This window comes from Protomyctophum parallelum, assembly GCF_964188405.1.
Source record: "Protomyctophum parallelum genome assembly, chromosome: 12".
NCBI classification, from domain to species: Eukaryota; Metazoa; Chordata; class Actinopteri; order Myctophiformes; family Myctophidae; genus Protomyctophum; species Protomyctophum parallelum.
The window spans coordinates 25004939-25020615 of record NC_139712.1 but is presented as its reverse complement, the minus strand read 5'-3'; the positions used below and the strand labels follow the sequence as shown (position 1 = coordinate 25020615).

The 15677-nt window shown below is 43.1% G+C and overlaps 1 protein-coding gene across 1 annotated transcript in view; it reads left to right on the top strand.

The window, feature by feature from the left end:
- Positions 1-15677, top strand: part of LOC310867596 (sodium channel protein type 3 subunit alpha-like) — a gene marked incomplete at both ends in the record, with an annotated part of 191259 nt that overhangs the window by 25186 nt on the left and 150396 nt on the right. The window contains 2 exons of the mRNA XM_083777711.1: positions 140-474; positions 9120-9183. Coding sequence (XP_083633837.1) covers positions 140-474; positions 9120-9183 — 399 coding nt within the window. The remainder of the gene's footprint in view (positions 1-139; positions 475-9119; positions 9184-15677) is intronic.

Here is a 15677-nt window from a genome sequence, read left to right as displayed (position 1 = left end):
ATTTATTCACAACCTTTTGGCACATTCTTGACTCTAACCTCTAGGGCATTTATTACTGTGTGTGTGTGTGTGTGTGTGTGTGTGTGTGTGTGTGTGTGTGTGTGTGTGTGTGTGTGTGTGTGTGTGTGTGTGTGTGTGTGTGTGTGTGTGTGTGTGTGTGTGTGTGTGTGTGTGTGTGTGTGTGTGTGTGTGTGTGTGTGCGCGCACGTGTGTGCATGCGTGCACGCTCAGGCCTGAAGACCATCGTGGGAGCGCTCATCCAGTCGGTGAAGAAGCTGGCGGACGTGATGATCCTGACGGTGTTCTGCCTGAGCGTGTTCGCCCTCATCGGCCTGCAGCTCTTCATGGGCAACCTGCGGCAGAAGTGCGTCCGCTCGGCGGCGCACTGCGTCAACGGCTCCCTGGCGCTCAACGCCTCCTTCTACTGCAACAACCGGACCTGGAGCAACATGAAGGACTTTGTCCAAAACGAAGGTATGTGTATATATATATATACGAATGCATGCCTATGCACTGAACCAGTATGGCCTCGGAAACTCCCTGTCTCCAGGGAGACAAAGAAAAAGTGCCGAGTCCACTTCAATTCAGCATACAAGTATAGCGCAAACGTCGCTCGTTCTCTGCTGATTTCTGATCGCCTGCACCTTTAAATTGTATAATTTAAAAAACGTTAAATTGACGCAGACGCGCACGTGAGATACACACGCACGCACACACACGCGCGTGTCTCATGTCCTGCAGCTGTGTGTAGTTTCTCCCAGTGGATCCTGCCGGGAGCTGCCTATAATGCCATAGAAAGCGGGGTCCCGGTCCCCCAAGAGGCTATATGATAGTTTGGAACCATTTGGTTCCATTTGTGCCCTCTCAGAGTTAAATTACACTGATTTTAGAATATAAATTTGGGTCCCAGAGATAGAAATGACATTCCCCCCCCGTTTAATTTCAAGGACCCCCCCCCCCCCCCCCCCCCCCCCAGTTTGACATGCACTAGTCTACGGACCCCCATTTAATGGCATTTCTATCTCTGAGACACCAATTTATATTGTAAAATCAATGTTAATCTAACTCTGAGAGTGTACAGACCCATAAGGGTCCATTTGGTTCCTAACTATAATTTAGCTGGGGACCCCCTGGAACTCCCTCAAGGACCCCTGCTGTACGTGGTCCTCAACCCCACGTTGAGGACCACTGCTGTACGTTTAATACGTTAACTGATTCCATACAGTGAACTACTGCTGTACGTTTAATACGTTAACTGATTCCATACAGTGAACCACTGCTGTACGTTTAATACGTTAACTGATTCCATACAGTGAACCACTGCTGTACGTTTAATACGTTAACTGATTCCATACAGTGAACCACTGCTGTACGTTTAATACGTTAACTGATTCCATACAGTGAACCACTGCTGTACGTTTAATACATTAACTGATTCCATACAGTGAACCACTGCTGCACGTTTAATACGTTAACTGATTCCATACAGTGAACCACTGCTGTACGTTTAATACATTAACTGATTCCATACAGTGAACCTGCACTGCTGTACGTTTAATACGTTAACTGATTCCATACAGTGAACTACTGCTGTACGTTTAATACGTTAACTGATTCCATACAGTGAACCACTGCTGTACGTTTAATACGTTAACTGATTCCATACAGTGAACCACTGCTGTACATTTAATACGTTAACTGATTCCATACAGTGAACCACTGCTGTACGTTTAATACATTAACTGATTCCATACAGTGAACCTGCACTGCTGTACGTTTAATACGTTACTGATTCCATACAGTGAACCACTGCTGTACGTTTATACGTTAACTGATTCCATACAGTGAACCACTGCTGTACGTTTAATACGTTAACTGATTCCATACAGTGAACCACTGCTGTACGTTTAATACGTTAACTGATTCCATACAGTGAACCACTGCTGTACGTTTAATACGTTAACTGATTCCATACAGTGAACCACTGCTGCACGTTTAATACGTTAACTGATTCCATACAGTGAACCACTGCTGTACGTTTAATACGTTAACTGATTCCATACAGTGAACCACTGCTGTACGTTTAATACGTTAACTGATTCCATACAGTGAACCACTGCTGCACGTTTAATACGTTAACTGATTCCCAGACAGGGCGTCGTCCACTCGGGACCCGTCTTTGGGTCTCGGACCAATTGTGACCCGAGTATTAATTTTTTTATGATTTAAGATCTGTTATTTGATGTAAACTTTCATTTGACTTGACGGAAAGTGCCTTGTATGAGGAGTCAACAATGAGTCTGTGTGTGTGTGTGTGCGTGCGTGCGTGCGTGCGTGCGTGCGTGCGTGCGTGCGAGAGATTGGTATTTCCTAAATGGACTGGACAATGTCAAGTTGGCAGCGTGCTTAAGTAATGACGTCAGCCACTGCACACACACACACACACACACACACACACACACACACACACACACACACACACACACACACACACACACACACACTGTTGTCAGGCTGTTAGGGTTTATTTGTCAAAAGGCACAACAAGCAGTTCAGCCGATATGCATACGAGAAGTGACACATGCGTGCGCACGTGTACACACACACACACACACACACACACACACACACACACACACATAGCGTGACAGGCCTGCATCATGTAAGCTACTGCCTGTCTTCACTGTCACATTCGCTGTTACTCTGTCTGTGTGTGTGTGGTGTGTGGGTGTGTGGTGTGTGGTGTGTGCGTGCGTGCACGCGCCATGCTCCTCCCCTTTCCTAGTCCACTTCCTCTTGGTGCTTGTGTGTCTATTTCTTTAAATGTTTGTTTTTTTGTGGCTTTCGCCTTTTATTTTATATTTTTTTATGGAGGGACAGACAGTACGCTGACAGGAAATGGGGAGAGAGATGGGGGAGAGTAAAAGGCCGTCGGGATCGGGAGTCGAACCCGCGGCACACTGCCAGACTGTATTACCAGCCAAGGTGCTTGGACCACTGAGCCATGGCCCAGGCCATCGTGTGTTTATTTCTACTAACAACAACACTACATGTTCAGGGCAGCGGCGCTGACAGGGAGATTAGAACCCAATAAACAGTTTGTTTATTCTGTCTCTCTCCTCTCCTCTCTCCTCCGGCAGCATAAGCATGTCTTTCCTCCTCTCCTCTCTCCTCCAGCAGCATACATTTCTCCTTCATGTTATCCGGTCTCCTCTCATTCATGTCATCGTCGGTATGTGACACGTCGAAGAAGAACAGCGTCTGTGACTGCCCCTCCCCCAAAGGGCCCCTGCTTTCACAGACTGTAGTGAAGATAGACCATCTACAAGCTCACAATACCGTCGCCACGCATATACTAAAAGTAAAAAGTATTTCAAATCATGGAATTTGTTTGGTGGTTTGAAATGTATAACATTGCCCCCGGCCAGTCCGACCCATAATGCCCATACATGGGCGGTATGAGAAGTGCTCAGAGTCAGGGGACACGTGCGTGAAAGTCTTGTCAGACCGACAGTATCCTTCTGAGGGCTTTGGGCACGTCACTGCTTGGCATCTTGACTTCATAATAGATAAAACTACTTAAAAACGGAGCTATGATGAATAAAACTCCTAAAACTCGATAACAAATGCATTGAACATCCATGCAGTATCAATAAGCTTTAAGCCTGACGTCGAGCCTGTTATCGAGCATATAAGCGGCTTATGACGTCATGTTGGAACAATCAAGACAAGAGGTGATCAAGAATTAAATTGAGTGGCCCACGCTGGCACAAACATGTCGGTCTAAACGTGACACCTGCCAACGAAGCCCTGTCCGGGTAATCAACATTACACTCTTGACAGTGACGGTACACACATTAATCAGTCAACAGTTTCTTCAACGTTATCGTCCCAACGTAAAAAGGTCAATTGCCTTCTCTCTGTTAGAAAAGTACTGTATTTGATGGCTCTTTGGCTAAGGAAATGTCCCTATACTGACAGACCTGGTCCTGGCCTGTATGATATAGGCTATATCCGATGGTACCTAATCTAGTCTAGCCAACACATCGAATAGGAGAGGGAAACTCTGATTCCAAACCACCCGCTGCCTGCTATAGGTCATTCCTCTTCAGGAACAGGCTATAGGAGGTGGAAACTCTGACCCAAACTCCACCTTGCTGCCTCAGGGACGTGCAGAGAGTGTTAGAGGGGCAGGGACTGAAATCCCGTAATAGGGCACTTTTGGACAAAAAAAATCTACAAGCTCACAGAGAACTTGTATATCGGCTATTTTCGGTGGCGCCAACCCAGCACTCTTTAGCTAGTGGAGAGACGACGGACGACGGATTTCTAAACAAATTTGTTCAACGCAAAATTCTTGCGTTCCAAGTTCATTCTCCTGAACGCTGCCTTCCAGAATGGCATGGAAAGGAGAGGCATTTGCATTTCTTCCACCATAGTAAATGAATTGCATTCATCCGTGGTCTGGAGAGGGCAGTTGCTTTACAGACGGGTAAAAGGGCAGGGGCTGAAGCCCCCTTTGACGTCTATGTGTGCACGTCCCTGTGCTGCCCTTGTAGGCTATGCCTCTCGGCAAAAGGCACACTCCCAACAAGAAAGCTGCACTTCCTCGGGCCGCCTCACACGTGGCGGTCTCTGCACCTGTCGGGCAACGGCCCTCTGAAGGCGAGAGGGTGGTGAGAGGACGACCGCTCAACACCCACCAAGCCATCTTTGTGCTGCATGGTTGAACCCATTTAGGCCTGACGTCGACATTTAAAAAATGTCTTCTATAATCCTGACAGTTTTCTGAAATACCTGTTTCTCTATCAGTGGTGTACTCAATATTTCATGTCAAGGACCCCAAAAAATATATGTAATTGGCCACCGACCCCCATCTGAAAATATGTTGTTCCAGGAAACCTCTCGGAAGCAAAGATCTGAGTTAAAACATTCACTCTGAAAGAATATATATCCAAATATTTGTGCCACATTTTCACGATTAAAAAAAAATACCAGATCTACAAGCTCGTAGCTTGTAGATCTGCTATATTTTTCAATAGCTAAAGTATAACATAATGCTTCAAACACCAAAAGGGTTCCCGCCCAAAATGGTATAAGACATGCAGGTATATCCGGCTCAAAGCAACCACCTGACACCCACACCAGCCCATGCCCGCCCCCCTATCATCAAGGCCCGGCTCCAGGGGGGGTACAGTATAGGTCATGTTGTCCGAATGCCTGCGACGGCCGCATACCAAAGACACGCTGCTCTACAGCTAGTAGAGGGGACAGCTGGAGGAGGGACAGCGTTGCCTGGGAAGACCCCTTCCACCGACGTCAGAGACACACTGAAGGCCAACCTTGCAGGAGTGTAGGGATGGAGCAGAGTAATCTAGTAAGAGAGTGGCGACACCATAGCGTTGACTCCCATTGTAACAATGGAATGCGGACGTGCTCATTCTATGGGCCGATTCATACTTCTATTTTAGAGTCGAATAAAAGTCGGTTCGGCTCTGTAGAGCCTACAATGTGACGTCATTTGAGGTTCGGGGGGGGCGGGTACCGTCCTAAAGTCGGCTCTACGGTGCTACTGAAAATTTCTGACGAGCCAAAATCATTTCGGCACTACAGCGCCGAAACAGCGGTAAAATAGGATTATGAATCGGCCCCATCTCAATGGGATAGTTCCAATGTTTGGAACTATAAGCCCATAGCGCCCCGCTTTGCGGCGAGATCAAAGCGGGGTTCTTATCGAGCACACTATCGAGCATTTTCTATCGTTTTGTGGAAAGACGGGAGACAATACATTCAACAGTATCTTTTACTAGGGCCTTCAAATACAGTATACCTTTCTAACAGACGGAAAGGCAATTTACCTTTTTACCAATAAAAAAATATGAATGCAGAACAACTAACTAACAACTAACTAATTTAGGCAATAACGGCCCCTGCAGGAGCCCCTTGAAGGGGCCCCTGGCCCACTGCGAGGGTCCCCCCGTGTCCTGTGTTAGGCTGAGGACAGGAGGGAGATAACACTGGATGAGGCCCACTGAGTGTGTCCCACTGAGTGTGTGCGCGTGCGCGCGTGTGTGTGTGTGTGTGTGTGTGTGTGTGTGTGTGTGTGTGTGTGTGTGTGTGTGTGTGTGTGTGTGTGTGTGTGTGTGCGTGCGTGTGTGTGCGTGTGCGTGTGCGTGTGCGTGCGTGTGCGTGCGTGTGTGTGTGTGTGTGCGCGGTCGTTCCCGGCCCGTGTTGCGTTTCTCTCTGTGAAGCAGCGTTTAGTTTGCCACCCACCACCCCCTAACCCCCCCCCCCACCCCCCCCCCCCCCCTTACCCACCCACCGCTGTTGATTTGCGTCTTAAAATAGAAGCTATTTTGTATAAACGGTAATGGTGTTGCGTGTGTGTGTGTGTGTGTGTGTGTGTGTGTGTGTGTGTGTGTGTGTGTGTGTGTGTGTGTGATGGAGGGGGGGGGGGGGGGGCTAATGCACCTTTCTATTTATTCATTTCCAGTTGGCTGTAGCCGGCGGTCATACAAGAAGTAGTAGTCGAGTCAAATACTCGAGTATTTGTACTATTTGTAAAAGTACAAATACTCCCGGGTTCAGATATTACTACATTACAGTGTAGTATTTTATTTAAAATAATAACAATTATAATACTTAACAGTATTCAAAAGTGCATACTTAACCCATTTCGGACGGGAACCCCTCTTGGTGTTTTAAGCATTCTGTTCTACTTTAGCTATTGAAAAATAGCAGATCTACAAGCATACGAGCTTGTGGATCTGCTATTTTTGAAAGATCGTGGAAATGTGTCTCAAATCTTTGAAGATATATTCTTTCAGAGCGAATTTTTTAAACTAAAATCTTTGATTCTGGGGCCTGGGCCATGGCTCAGTGGTCCAGGCACTTTGGCTGTTAATCCAGTCTGGTAGTGTGCCGCGGGTTCGACTCCCGATCCCCCCCCCCCCATCTCTCTCCCCATTTCCTGTCAGCCTACTGTATGTCCCTCCATAAAAAATATTAAATGAAGGAGAAAGCCACAAAAAAACATTTAAATCTTTGCTTCATGGGGGGGTCCCTGGAACAACAGACAACATTTTCAGATGGGGGTCGGCGGCTAATTACATTATATTTTTCTGGGGTCCTTGACATGAAATAGTTTGAGAATCACTGACATACTGTAGAAACATGAGCCCCCCTATCAGGTGTAAAGGAGCAACTTGGACACTCAGGCATGAAGGAAGCATGAGTTCAAGGTTGGTGGAGTGTGTAGAGCCCAGGATCACATTAGATGATTGACACAGGGGTGAAGAATGGGTTACAAAATTGTGGGATAAAAATATATATATATAAAAAAAGAAAAAAGAGGTTTATCAGAAAACTGTCAGGATTTAGAAGACATTTGTAGAATCTTCCTCACGTCTAAATGGGTTAAAAAATGATAATACTCAGAAGTACAATTTTACATAAAAGAAATATCAATAATAGTGAAAATAGCCAATCTAGATACATTCACACGAGCTCACACATATAAGCTACTCCAAAAAGTACAGTAGTGCAGTACATGTACTTTACGTTACTGTGCAATAGTTGGTATGTTACTGTAATGTATCACGGCATCAACGCAAATTTGTCCCTCCAGGCTCCCGTATCGACCTTCCTAAAAGCTTCTCCTCTGAAACCCGAGAGGTTGAAGTCCGCTGTCGTTTGTAATCGTGTCAGCCATCCTATATTGGCTATTGGCCCCTTCAAAGGAAGACCAATCAATGTGCATGTTGGGGGGGGGGGGGGGGGGGGGGTGAGAGAAAAAATAAAAACGTTTTCCCATAACACATTATTATTCCTTCTGTCTGCGATGTTGCACTCACGTCAGAGCTGACAGAGGTCACGGAATCCATTATTACAAATCCGGTTTCTTCATACAGTAATTCCCAGTTAAAGGTTAATGGCCCCATTGTCCCATATATATATATATATATATATATATATATATATATATATATATATATATATATATATATTATAATGGAGATCATAATCAAAATCACTGTGTTGCATACACAGGCCTATTTGTATAAACTTTGGCCTCAGGGTCCATATCACATACAAAATGACAGTACACAATAAATAAGATAAAAAGCAAACAGACAACCAACAATAAATGTAAGCCATATACAGAATATGCTCACAGTCTGTATAGAGGCTGTTACGCCAATGTCCCCCAAGTCGTAGAAGAGAACCGATTGGAACTCTTCACAGCGTTGGTTAAAATCATAATGACACAGTTGCCAGACTCAACTAACCGGCACATGCATTTATACATTACGTTTCTCAAAAGGGCTTGACAAGTAGGAAGCCCCAAGTTAACAAACAGCTGGCTGGCACTGTGCATCTTGGTACCCTCAACAGCAACCGCAATGCATCATTATAATGCAACCTTGAGTTTATGCATGCTCGCCTTGTATAGTTACTCCACAGGTGAGCAGTATACAAGTTTACAACGGAGTACAGGAAGCATTAAAAAGTGAGACCTTGACTTCTTTAAAGCACTTATGGAATTTCCGCATCAGCATATTTGCTATAGGCATACAGTTTGCACCGTTGTCTGTGGATGTCTTTGTCATCTGTGAGATCATCAGAAATATAATCACCAAGGTGCTTAATCTCACACGCTCACACGAAGAATGTTACCACTGAGACTGAACTGAGGAAATGCAGCCGTTTTATTCCTTTAATATTATTGTGGGGGTGGGGGTTCTAAAATTGAGGTCCAGGGACCTTCTGGGGACCCTTACAGGTTTGTAACTCTGAGAGTTTAACACATGGAACCAAATGGACCCTTACAGGTCTGTAACTCTGAGAGTTTAACACATGGAACCAAGTGGACCCTTACAGGTTTGTAATTCTGACAGTTTAACACATGGAACCAAATGGACCCTTACAGGTCTGTAACTCTGAGAGTTTAACACATGGAACCAAATGGACCCTTACAGGTCTGTAACTCTGAGAGTTTAACACATGGAACCAAATGGACCCTTACAGGTCTGAGGCATGGTGGTCCTTGACATTAAATCAAAGTTTGATTTTATTTGATGGCAGATTTGATCTAATCCAGTTTGTGGTTTTGATTGCAGACAACTTCTACAAGGTGGAGGGAGCCAAGGATGCCTTAATCTGTGGGAATAGCAGCGATGCGGGGTGAGTCCATATATCTTTAATTGATACATTATAATCTGATGTTGCGGGGTGAGTCCATATATCTTTAATTTATACATTATAATCTGATGATGCAGGGTGAGTCCATATCTGTAATTTATACATTATAATCTGATGATGCAGGGTGAGTCCATATCTGTAATTTATACATTATAATCTGATGATGCAGGGTGAGTCCATATCTGTAATTTATACATTATAATCTGATGATGCAGGGTGAGTCCATATCTGTAATTTATACATTATAATCTGATGATGCAGGGTGAGTCCATATATCTTTAATTTATACATTATAATCTGATGATGTAGGGTGAGTCCATATATCTTTAATTTATACATTATAATCTGATGATGTAGGGTGAGTCCATATATCTTTAATTTATACATTATAATCTGATGATGCAGGGTGAGTCCATATCTTTAATTTATACATTATAATCTGATGATGCAGGGTGAGTCCATATCTGTAATTTATACATTATAATCTGATGATGTAGGGTGAGTCCATATCTTTAATTTATACATTATAATCTGATGATGCAGGGTGAGTCCATATCTTTAATTTATACATTATAATCTGATGATGCAGGGTGAGTCCATATCTTTAATTTATACATTATAATCTGATGATGCAGGGTGAGTCCATATCTGTAATTTATACATTATAATCTGATGATGCAGGGTGAGTCCATATCTGTAATTTATACATTATAATCTGATGATGCAGGGTGAGTCCATATCTTTAATTTATACATTATAATCTGATGATAGCATCAGAGTCTCAATAGCATGCTGCACTAGACGCATCACTATTCACTACACCCTGTGATCATGTCACACACACACACAATACACACAGTATATATAATATATATATATATACACAGTTACACACACATTACATTAAATGAATTATAACACTGTATGAGGAGTAATTATGGATTATTTTTTCGAGTGATTTATTCCGTTACAATAATTTACTTTTACAGTATATGAATACATTTCTGTTGATTCCGGCTATAGAGCGATTAGTGATACATGTACATTCCGTTCAACCATACCATCCCTGCACAAATTTTAATGCTGTCTGTCTGTCTGTCTGTCTGTCTGTCTGTCTGTCTGTCTGTCTGTCTGTCTGTCTGTCTGTCTGTCTGTCTGTCTGTCTGTCTGTCTGTCTGTCTCAGCTGAAGCTAAATTTTTTGAGTCTGTGTGTTTTCCATGTGCACCGTGACTAAGAGTCCTGCTCGCTTCCAATGCTGTATGTAGGCTACTGTACTGTGCTGCCTCATCCTGTTGTTTCCATTTGAACGGAAGTCACAGATATAGGACTAAGCCTGTGTAGAGAGAGAGACAAAGACTGTGTGTGTGTGTGTGTGTGTGTGTGTGTGTGTGTGTGTGTGTGTGTGTGTGTGTGTGTGTGTGTGTGTGTGTGTGTGTGTGTGTGTGTGTGTGTGTGTGTGTGTGTGTGTGTGTGTGTGTGTGTGTGTGTGTGTGTGTGTGTGTGTGCGAGCTACACTGATCAGCTAGCACTTCACCGACATACCCCCCCCCCCCCACACACACACACACACACACACACACACACACCAACAACAACAACCCTCCGGGCTCTCAACTTGAGAAATCCTGGAGGGGGCGAAACGTTGTTGTCGTATAGGTTGAAATAAAAAGGAACGGGGGGCAGAATTGTATCGTGCGCAGACATTCCACTGTTTCTTCATTTGATTCTATAGGCTGAACATAATTGCGTTTGCAATATAAATATGTTTTGGAAACCTCTATATGGGGGGGAAGAAAAATATGAATGGGGTCTGGATCAGGTGGATCCGGAAAATGGCCACCCGGCGGCACTGCTATGTGCTGTTCAGAGCAATGGTCTGTGAGTTATACTGTATGTCCATTTGCTGTCCTTAAAACACTGCTGTACCACCGCCGTAGTGCTAAACTGTTATAGTGCCCCATGTGTGTGACATTTAACGTTTCGTGCCAAATCCCTCGAGCGGCAAACACCGCGCTGCGTGCCATGTTTGGTACACGGATTGGAGAAACGGAGCGTGCCTGTGGCCCCTGGGGGGGGACCCTGACTGGGCAACTGGGGCCTGGGGGGCGGGGGGTGTAGCTGTTGTCATGGCAGACTCCTGCGCGGTGCACGTGCCCAAAAGTGTGATGCGGATCGCCGGGTCCCGGTGTGGTGTTCATGTCCTCAAACACAGTGCTCTTCGCATATTTTAAGGCATTTAGACCTGAGGCCAATTCTAAAAGAATCCTCACAGCAGTTTTCTGAAAAAATGTTTTTCATGTCAAGGACCCCAGGATTATTTGGCCGCGGACGACCCATGTGACAATATTTGGTTCCAGGGACCACAGGCAAAGATACGAGTTAAAAACGTTCACTGTGAAAGAAATATGTGACCAGTGCCAGTGGTTTAATATACAAGGGGGCCATGGTCATTTTTCAGTTCTTTACATATTATGAAACTGCACACTGTAACCTTTCATATGATGTATTGCTCATTGAAATTGGGGGGGAAATGAAGAAGATATGACCATTTGAAACTTGTTGAACCAGAATTCCCAAATTAGAGCATTCCCCCTTCAAAGATTTCAGCAGTGATCTATGACTTTAGGGGGCGCTGTTTTCCCTTCATTCCTCCATTATTCAACCAGCAGTGTTGCCATGTCTGCTTATTATAATTAGTTGGCCTTGTTTCTAAAGAAAAATAATGCATAGGCTTACTGTACAAATTTTATAATAATTTATAACCTGTTACTAAAAATGTATTTGTTATGGAGAGTTGGTAACCAAGTGGACCCTTATTAGATCAGGCCTATGTAAATGTTCCAGATGAGTAGCCTACAAATAAAATAGCTATATTAGCCTGTTATTATTATTTGTCTCCAGGGACAAGATTTGTATTGTTGTAGATCGGCTATACCGGGTTGCTTATTTCTCAGAACCTGGCAACCTCGCGATAGCTTTTTAGCTTACGTTTAGCATTATATTGATATCAATCCTGTAGCTAAAACAAGTACATATCGCGCTATATTACATATCGATGTGATCTGCGTTATTATGACCTTAATTTTCATGGCAGGTACATTCCAAAGTAACTAATAATAGCCACGTTATGGTGACATAATGTTACAATGTTTACATTGTGTTCTTCTTCTGCTATTGGAAACAGGAAGCATGTTCCATTGTTCTGATTCACCAGTGCCCCCATCTGGAACATTAGCTTTAGGCGGCCCGAAAATAAACACACTTTTTACAAAATACGATGGTTAATACTTCTTTCTCTGCTATTTCTGTTAGCCAGTTAGTAAAAGACTAGTATTATCTTCAAAAACGATTGTGTACAAAAAGCGGAATTTTAGCGGAATTTGCATACTTTAAGAGGAAAGCTCTATTTTCTGGTTAGCATTGGTTAATCCAATCGTTAAAACATTACACATAGTGACATGTTTAAGCAATTAGAACGACTTAATGACACTAAAACGACTTTCTGATGGAATAAAAACATTCTTTAACCTTCCAACTGTGTTAATGTGGCTAAAAACAAAAAAGAATGTATTTTGTTCAATTGTGAAGTTAAAGTATTGGCGACTTGTGGTTGAAATCACTGGACTGGGACACATATATTCAAAGGTTTTCACGATTTTTCAATAGCTATAAAGTATAACATAATCCTTAACGCACCAAATGCATGGGGTTCCCGTCCTGAATGGGTTAATTCAGTTTACTTGTTTATTTTTCACCTCGGATTTGAAAGGTTTGTAAAAAAAATTAAACGCGCACAACGTGCCCCTCTAATTCCTAAACGCAATCCCATATTTTATATGGGGAAGATATTTTCAATTTGATTTGCACAACTATACGATCACATTTTGGTTGCATGCTCAGTGCATTCATAATCCTGGTGTACATTAATGCTGATATTTTGACGGTGCACATGTCCAGATGCGCAGCACATTGAGGTAAAATGGCGTGTCAGAGGGTTGTGTGTGTGTGTGTGCGTGTAAACAGGAGCTCGCATTGACCCCGTTTTTCAGCCAGATGTCTCCACAAGTTTAGCATTTTGCCTCAATGTGCCCTGAGACACGCACGCAGGCAAACACGCACACACGCACACTCTGTCTGTCTGTCCTCCTGACACGTTTGGGGTTTCATCTGGTGATGTTTGCATTGTGTGTGTGCGTGCGTGCGTGCGTATGTGCGTGCGTGCGTGGGGCTCATGGTGTGCTGTTACATTTTCGTATGTTTGCAGTGAGGAACGGAGCCTTCCCGAGGTGTCAGCGAGCAAACAATACAGTACATCTAGAAAAAGACCAGCCTAGCCATGTTGCACTTTTAGGTAGTTTAGATATATAATATTTTTTGTATCATTTTAGCAGGTGCTTGAAAAGCACCTGGGCTGGACTACATTTACCTCTATAATCACCCTATATCTCAATTTACAAATACAATTTAGGCATTTAGCAGACGCTCTTAATCCAGAGCGATTTATATTAAGCAAGAACAAAAAGCACGGCAATACCTCACATACATAAAAAGTAGTTATCATGAAACATGTGTAAGCTAAGAACATAACAGTGGAATATATATAATGAAACTATATGTATAAACTATACATATATAATATACTATACTATACCATATACTATAAAGTGCTATGACTACATAAAAGCAATTATAGTGCTGTCTACGTAACATGCTATAAGTCTGTATAAAATGTTATCTAAGTCTACATAAAGTGCTATCTAAGTGCTATCTAAAGTGCTATCTCCATACATGGATCTGGCCCGTTCTGACATCACAACACGGGCACCGCTCTAGTGTAATATAATAAGTAATATAATATTGTGTTTTCAAGGATGTTCTAATAGTTGTAATAGTATTCTCCTGAGTAATACTGCTGTCGAGACTATATATATATACACAGTAGCTGCTGTGTTGGTTTTGTTTAGCGCTCAATGCATTTGACGTGCCTTTTCGCTTTGCAAATTGTTATTGCTGACAGATAAACTTGAACCTTGACCCTTGGGCATGTCATTGAACCGGGGGGCTTATAGTTTACGGGCAGTGTAAAGTGACATGTTCACCCATGCGTACGTGAACCACATGCATGCTCCATGTGCCATGACATGAAACATGCCTGGTCAATGCCATGTATACGTGTCACCCCCCCCCCCCCCCCATCAGGGACCTCTTAGGCAGACAGACAGTGTGTGTGTGTGTGTGTGTGTGTGTGTGTGTGTGTGTGTGTGTGTGTGTGTGTGTGTGTGTGTGTGTGTGTGGTCCTTGGAATTAAACGGGTTGAGAATCTCTCAAATGGGGGTCCCCGGGCTAATTAGTGTCAATGTGGGGGTCCTTGTCATGAAAAAGTTTGGGAACCACTGACATAAACGACACCTTGTCGGGGTGGTTTGTTTGCTTTTGGAACGGCTATCGCGTTATGCCTTTGCCAAGGGGGATTCCAACACAAAACACCAGGCGTGGTGGGAGTGATGCCAGGACTCCAGCACCAGTGTTGTTTTTGGCAGCATAATTTGATTTTAGTTTTAGTCATAGTCTCTTGAATATAGATTTAATTTAGTTTTCGTCACATTTTAGTCACCTGGAATGTTTTAGCGTTAGTCTAATTTTAGTCGACTAAATGCCATAAGATTTTAGTCGACTAAATCTACAGTTGATTTAGTCGAACAAAATGTATGTTGGCGGGAAATTGTCAGTATATTTAGTCTTAGTTTTAGTCATCATAGCTTAGTTTTCATTTAGTTTCCATTTAGTTTTCGTCAGTGAAAAAAGGTAGTCGATGAACATTTTCCGTCTTAGTTTTAGTCGACGAAATCAACACTGTTCAGTACTCTATTCAGTATTTTTCATTGTGTCAACTAAATCCTCCATTAGAGATCGAATTAATGCAAACTAGATTCAACATACTCAAACCTGCACACATTCTAATGTATATACGCCCCCGAAATATTGTACTCTAATGGACTTATACTACCTTCAATAATAATGATGATAATAGTCTTTATTGTCTCCACATCATATATTTTCTTTGTCATGGACACAGAACATTAATAATTCTACTCGAGTTGGAAGCATTAAGACCCATTTTAACCCTCAATTGGCTTCCTTTCTGAAAAAAAATAACGTTATTGTAAAAAGATTCACGCGTCTAGATATTCTATTTACAATGAGATGCGGACGGGAGCTGGTGCCACTTGGACCCGGACGTAACGTAGGACTACAAAATGACGTCTGACGCAAATACCGAATATTGTAAGGAGATTGGGGGCTAACCTCCTATACTTCTTTCACCGTTTTTTACCAATGATACTAATGAAGGCTCTGTTCCATTCTGGTCAAACAGACTGAGAACACCGTCATTCCCGACATGCGTGGCCGGTTACAACTAACCCGTGGCAGGTTAAAACTCACCCATGACGTCCGACATGTGTGGCAGGTTAAA